Source organism: Martes martes (genome assembly GCF_963455335.1).
Source record: "Martes martes genome assembly, chromosome: 13".
Classification (NCBI taxonomy): Eukaryota; Metazoa; Chordata; class Mammalia; order Carnivora; family Mustelidae; genus Martes; species Martes martes.
Window position 1 is genome coordinate 93,344,808 of NC_137901.1, and position 7,593 is coordinate 93,352,400.

Below are 7,593 nucleotides of genomic sequence, written 5' to 3' on the forward strand. Positions count from 1 at the left end.
GGCTCGATCCCAGGACCCTGAGATTATGACCCGAGCAGGAGGCAGAGGCTTTAACCCACTAAGCCACCCAGGCGCCTCCCCGCCCCAAACAGCCATCTTGAGTGTAGCTGCAGAAGACAACGGGAAAGGGAACTATGCTCAGAGAGCAGAACCGAGGGCTTACCAGGCCACTGGCACAGCAGGAAGTCCTTGCGCAACCAGGTGTCAGCCCGCTGTGAGCCGGTGCCTGCTGTGGGGCATTCGCTGTGGCTGCTCCCCCAGAGTGGGGACTCCTGTTAGATCAGTCTTCAGTTTTACATTTTTATAACTATGTCATTCCTATTCACAGGTGAATCATGCAGATATGCAACGGCTAATTTTTGTTCACACGTCAGTTTTTTCTTTTGAGTTGTTCTATTTGCCTGCTGAGTTTTCTCTCTTCTTAACATTTGTGTATTTATCATTAACCCCTGTGCTATGTTCAGCCGCATTAATGATTCTGGCTCTTCCTGATGAGGTCGCTTCATTGTCTCTTGATGTGCTTCAGCGTGACCCTAGTTGACCTCATACCCAGGCTGTACTACAGTGTTTTATCCTGGAGTCTCCTTTTAGATTTTATTTTCCATATTTCTTCTGTGTTATCTTTTTTCTTGGTTTGTTTTGTTGGAGCACCTCTTTGAGTAGCTTCCTGTGAAAGAGTGCACGTAACATAAAATTTGAGACCTGTGTCTCTGAAGAGGTTTATGCTTTACTCCTGAATGCTCTGTGTTTTGTCCCCTAATGATGCTGATGGCATTAGATTAAAGACAGATGCTGTTCTCACTTTGATCCTTTATACCAAACAGTTTTTTTTTGTTTCTCTGGAAACTTTATTCCCTGTTGCTTGTCCTCAGTGTTCTGAAACATCACACTGATTTTTTTCTTGGGTGTTTATTTTCATGTATTTGGGTATGCAGTAGAACTTCATTCCCAAGAGGACTGTAAAGTGATTTGCCATGTTTTCTGAGTTTCTCCTGAGTTCAACACAGTGTTTGGCACATAATAGGGATTCAACAATTTTTTGTTGAAAGAATATAATGCCGAGGTGCCTTCCAACTGGTTTATATCTTTCTTATTTTTACTTGTGCGTATTTTACCTTCTTTACCAACATTTTAAAACTTAAAACCATCCCTAGTCATTGTCAGTTTTCTGTGCCTATCTTCATTTTTCATTTTGTTTGTTCTCCCTGGCCAGGAGTTTTGGCACATTTACACTTGAGATTTTACTTATATTCAGAGCCGATATATGAAACTCAAAGTATACTCTCTTGACATGGCATTTTAAAGGTAATTTTATACTCTGCGAGGTTCATGTTATTTTTAACGTACAACTGTTTTCATTGCTAGAAAAAGTCGGGGGAATTGATCGTATGGAATGGCGTCAGGAAAATCAAGGCAAGCTGGAAAGTGTGGCCAAAGGCTACGAATGTGCTACATTTGGAAAACTGTGCCTTCTTAGTACAAATTATGTTTCTTCAGGACAAAACCTTCATAAATACGTCACACGTGGAATGAGTTTTAAATATAATACAGATTTCCATAGTAATCATGCTGGAAAGAATAATCGTAATGAGTTTCATGCATATAGGGAATCATTCCACCGTTCTAAACATGAGCAAACTGTTATTGGAATAAAATACAGTGAAAGTAATGAATCTGGAAAAATTGTCAACAAGAAGTCACAACTCGTATGCCAACAAACGTACATAGGAGGAAAACCTTTCGAATGCACTTTTTGTGGGAAGACCTTCAGCAGTAAGTCCTACCTTGCAGTGCATCAACGAACTCATGTAGAAGAGAAACCCTACAAATGTGAGAGATGTGGGAAAGACTTCAGCAGCAAGTCCTACCTCACTGTCCATCAGAGAACTCACACAGGAGAGAAACTCCATGAGTGCAGTGACTGTGGGAAAGCGTTCAGTTTCAATTCACAACTCGTTATACATCAGAGAATCCACACCGGAGAGAGTCCGTATGAGTGCTGCGAGTGTGGGAAAGTATTCAGTAGGAAAGACCAGCTCGTTTCACACCAGAGAACTCATTCAGGACAGAAACCCTATGGTTGTAGTGAATGTGGGAAAACTTTCGGTTTGAAGTCGCAGCTCATTATACATCAGAGAATTCATACAGGAGAGAAACCCTTTGAATGTAGCGAATGTCAGAAAGCTTTTAATACGAAGTCAAACCTTATGGTACATCAGAGGACTCATACAGGGGAGAAGCCCTATGGTTGTAGTGAATGTGGAAAAGCCTTCACTTTCAAGTCGCAGCTCATTGTACATCAGGGGCTTCACACAGGAGTAAAGCCCTACGGGTGCGTCCAGTGTGGGAAAGCCTTCAGCTTGAAGTCGCAGCTCATTGTGCATCAGAGAAGTCACACAGGAATGAAACCTTATGTATGCAGTGAATGTGGCAAAGCCTTCAGGAGCAAGTCGTACCTCATTATCCATATGAGAACTCACACAGGAGAGAAACTCCATGAGTGCAGTGACTGTGGGAAAGCCTTTAGTTTCAATTCACAACTCGTTATACATCAGAGAATCCACACAGGAGAGAGTCCGTATGAGTGCCATGAATGTGGGAAAGCCTTCAGTCGGAAGTACCAGCTCATTTCACACCAGAGAACCCATGCTGGGGAGAAGCCCTATGAATGCAGTGACTGTGGGAAGACTTTCGGTTTGAAGTCACAGCTCATTATACATCAGAGAACTCACACAGGAGAGAAACCCTTTGAATGCAGCGACTGTAGCAAAGCCTTTAATACAAAGTCAAACCTTATTGTACATCAGAGAACCCATACAGGGGAGAAACCGTATGGTTGTAGTGAATGTGGAAAAGCCTTCACTTTCAAGTCGCAGCTCATTGTACATCAGGGAGCACACACTGGGGTAAAACCGTATGGATGTAATCAGTGTGGGAAAGCCTTCAGTTTGAAGTCGCAGCTCATTGTGCATCAGAGAAGTCACACTGGAGTGAAACCCTATGGATGCAGTGAGTGTGGCAAAGCCTTCAGGAGCAAGTCGTACCTCATTATCCATATGAGAACTCACACAGGAGAGAAACCACATGAGTGCAATGAATGTGGGAAATCCTTCAGTTTCAATTCACAGCTCATTGTGCATCAGAGGATCCACACAGGGGAAAATCCCTATGAATGCAGCGAGTGTGGAAAAGCCTTCAACAGGAAAGATCAGCTCATTTCTCATCAGCGAACTCATGCAGGGGAAAAACCTTATGGATGCAGTGACTGTGGGAAAGCCTTTAGTAGCAAGTCCTATCTCATTATACACATGCGAACTCATTCAGGAGAGAAGCCGTATGAATGTAACAAATGTGGGAAGGCCTTCATTTGGAAGTCACTACTCATTGTACATGAGCGAACTCACACAGGGGAAAGCCCTTATAAATGTAGCCAGTGTGAGAAATCCTTCAGTGGAAAGTTACGGCTCATTGTACATCAGAGAATGCACACAAGAGAGAAACCCTATGAATGCAGTGAATGTGAGAAGGCTTTCATTAGGAAATCTCAGCTCATTGTACATCAGAGAACTCATTCAGGGGAGAAGCCCTATGGATGCGATGAATGTGGGAAAACCTTCTCGCAGAAGTCTATCCTCAGTGCGCATCAGAGGACTCACACGGGAGAGAAACCCTGTAAATGCACTGAATGTGGGAAAGCCTTTTGTTGGAAGTCACAGCTCATTATGCATCAGAGAACTCATGCAGATGAAAAACGTGTTGATGAGTTAAATGTAAGAAATTTTCTTCCAAAAGTCAACTCATAGGAAATGCCAGCAAATCATATAGAAGAGAAACTCTGTGAGATCATCTCATTGTACACCAGGAAACTAACACTGAATAGAAACCTGTGAATGCACAGCATGGACAGGGACGCCCACAGAAAGCTGCTTTTTACACACACCCTCCCCACCCCCACCCTCAGTAAATACACACAGGAATGTTATGAATTCAGTGAACCCCATGGAAGTTTTCAGCAGCAAGTCATACCTTTTTTTTTTTTTTAAGATTTTATTTATTTGACACAGATCACAAGTAGGCGGGGGGGGGGAGGGGAGTAGGCTCCCCGCCGAGCAGAGAACCTGATGTAGGGCTCGATCCCAGGGCCCCAAGATCATGACCTGAGCCCAAAGGCAGAGGCTTTAACCCACTGAGCCACCCAGGCGCCCGAAGTCATACGCTTTTTAAAGCATGTACAGATGAGGAACCATAACAATGAAGTGAATATTGGAAAGTTATTTTTTTACTGTGATAAATTTGCAAAGAGGAAGTTTCATAAAACAAGTGAATATGGAACACACTGCTTTGAAATTCGTATTAAACAGGAGGATTTTTTAAAACAGTATTTTAATGAGAAAAATGGAAACCAACGAATGGCAGAATTATCAAAATCACATATACTTTATGTATCAGAAGCTCATACTTTGGAGAAACTATACTATCAATTAGGGAAGTTCTTGATAGAGGAAAGACAAACTTCCATTAAAAAATTAATAATATGTGTTGGTAACAAAAGTCTCAATACAAAGCTTCCCCTTACTGTTATTTTGATTAATTTGGAAAATTAATTTCCTTTACAAATTAATGTGAGGGAAATTGTGTTCCAAATGTTCCAAATTGTTAGGAAAGGTTGGAGAAAACCTCAACTATAAATGATAGGCATGCCCCAAATGGAATATATATATTTTTCCAAGTAAATAAATGCAATCACAATAACCAGAAATACATTGAAAGACCTACAGGGATATTTAGATGTTATCTTCCTTGGTACTGTGTGAGTTTTGTGTAGTTTGGCATTTTACCTGTGAATGTCACATATGAGAGGTAAGTTAGGTAGATACATGCCATTGTCTGGGGACTTGTACTTTGCATAGCAACATTGTTTTTAACAAATACAACTTGCTACTAGAATGATACGATTTATTAAAAATCCACTTCAATACTTCAAACCTTCCCTACTACTTTGTAGCCTTTGTAAGTGGGCCTGGCAATGACTTCTTTAGTTACGTACGTCGGTATAGTGCCAAATCAGGTGCTTGTGTAGCTGGAATGTGTTCTGCCCCCACCAGTTAGAACATCTTGATTTTCTTGAAGATAATCTCTGAGCGTAGGAGGTCATGGTGGGCTCATCACTCGTGGTGCCCTGCGGAGGAGTCGGCATGATCATTAAGGTAGGCTAAGATATTCATTCCAGATTTCAGATTTCTGATGGACTCCGTAAGTACCAGAAAGAAAACTGAACTTTTGTTTTCTGGTAACATTTTCCTGCAATTATTAATTATACAGACTTTTATACAGACTACCCATGGTAGCTTTAGTTATTGTCACTTTACAACTCTAGCACACTTGTCTTTTTATTTGAGTCCCCGGTATGTGTCTTAGGCAGACATGTACGTGATGCCGCGGAGATGTGTGCAGGCACACTTTACTGGCTGTGCTTTGCAGGGAATTCTTTTTCCCCGCCAAGTGAAGGCTTTTGGCAACCCTGCATTGAGCCAGTGGGTTAGTTTTCCCACAGCATTTGTTACTTCATGCCTCTATGTCACATGGTAGTAATTCTGGCAATTTTCCTCACTTTTCATTAATTCTTATGTTGATCTCTCATTACTGCTTGTGATTTGCTGAAAGCTCAGCGTGTTTTAGCAATATTCCTAAATAGGGTGTGTACGTTCCTTTTTTTTTTTTTAAAGACATAATGCTTTTGCACTCCTAATACACTACAGTACTACAGTGTAGTGTAAACATAACTTACATGCATTGAGTAACCAAAAAAAAAAAATTCATTTGACTCGGTTTATTGCTTCATTTGCTTCATTGTGGTGGTCTGGAATGGCCCTGCAGTATCTCCAAGGTAATTAATGCCTGTTTGTATAGCTGGAGAGTCAGGGTAGTAAAAAGTCATTCTGCCACTTGCCTTCTTACGAAGTCCGTTTTCCTCACCAGTTTGTGTACATGAAAGAGCATTTACCTGAAAAGAGTTGGGACCATAGCATTTGGGACTGTTTTGGAGGAATAGGACTGTTCCAAACCGCAAGTATTTCTGAAAACACCCTCCACTTTCTTCTCTGTACTTCAGGAGGGAGTCCCATCTTTTACCCAAAGAAACTGTTGCTTCTTTGGAGGAGATATTTAGTGATTTCTGAATGGCTGGTCCTTATAATATTCAGTTCATTATACAAGATCCGGTCTAAAGATACGCGGGGTGAAGAAGGATGGTTCACAGAAGGGAAGAGAAAGTTGTATAAAGAGGAAATGCCAGATATTTGTAAAGTATATCCCCCAAATCTGGAAAACATGAGTATGTGTTTTGTCATACATGTTCTGAGGATGATTCACACATAATAAAGAGTGAATACCTCAGAGAAAGTCTACATTCAGTGTATTACTACCCCGTGTCAGTTAGATTTTTAAGGTTTCTGATTGTGTGAGGCAAATCCACATGCGACATGTTACCCAGTAGGTGCCAGAAATGGTGACGTAATGTTGAAGACAGAAATGAAATATTGTGGGAAAGGCTAATGCTAACATTAAGGTCTTAATCTGCAATGAAAAAGAAAATTTAGGGCACCTGGCTGCCTCAGTCTTTCGAGTGTGCAACTCTTGATCTCAGGGTTGTGGGTTTGAGCCCCGCCTTGGCAAAGAAAAGAAAAAAAGTTTGACATTTAACAAAATGAATAGACCTGTGACTAGTGAACAAAAAGGAAAAGTAAAGGTTGAATCCCTGGCTGGTTCCTGGCTTGAAAATCTACTCAAGTCTTTCTAGCCCTGCCCCAGCGCCAGAACAGAAAGAAATTCCACAGACGTCTGGCAATAGTCGGTAATTCTCAGGAAAAGTCAAGGAACAATAACTAGCATTTTACAGGTTTTCCCAAAAATTGACGTGTGGGGGATAAATGACGCAATTCATATTTATGGACATCACAGAAAATAAACTAAATGTTATTATAGCAAAACAAATGAGTAACATGGAGGTTTTCTTTTTCTAAAGTCATGACAATAGTAAGTGTAGCAGACTGTTTTTTTTTCAAGATTTTATTTATTTATATGACAGAGATCACAAGGAGCAGAGGGTGAGGGAGAAGCAGGCTCCCCGCCGAGCAGAGAGCCCAATGTGAGGCTCGATCCCAGGATCCTGAGATCATGACCTGAGCCGAAGGCAGAGGCTTAACCAACTGAGCCACTCAGGCGCCCCATCACTGTACTTTTCATAATGCCAGTGCACCCAGCCTAAAAGCCACATTTCTCCACTGTCTTTGTAGCAAAGTATGATCTTACTGCTAAATTCTGAGTAATGAATTAGAGATTCCTGGCAGTGTCTAATGGGAAGGTTGTCAAGAAGAGAGCTGGGAAAGCCTCTCAGTGTCCTGTAATCATTCCTCACTTCAATACCCAGCACACGTGGTGCTTGGAGCTTGAGCAACCGCTGTGGAGCCTGGTGCGTCGGGAAGAGAGAAGGCGTCTGCTGCAGGGCTATCTGGTATACCAGCCCCACACCACCAGCACTGACGTATCTGCTATGTAAGGGGAAATGAGCTGTCTTGTTTAATCCTCCTTTTG

The 7,593-nt window shown here is 41.7% G+C and overlaps 1 protein-coding gene across 1 annotated transcript in view; it reads left to right on the top strand.

The window, feature by feature from the left end:
- The window catches only part of ZNF268 (zinc finger protein 268), a 34,945-nt gene extending 27,905 nt beyond the window's left edge, over positions 1–7,040 (top strand). Inside the window, exon 6 of the mRNA XM_080821226.1 lies at positions 1,366–7,040. Coding sequence (XP_080677352.1) covers positions 1,366–3,803 — 2,438 coding nt within the window. The 3' untranslated portion in view covers positions 3,804–7,040. The remainder of the gene's footprint in view (positions 1–1,365) is intronic.
- Positions 7,041–7,593: the final 553 nt, after the last annotated feature.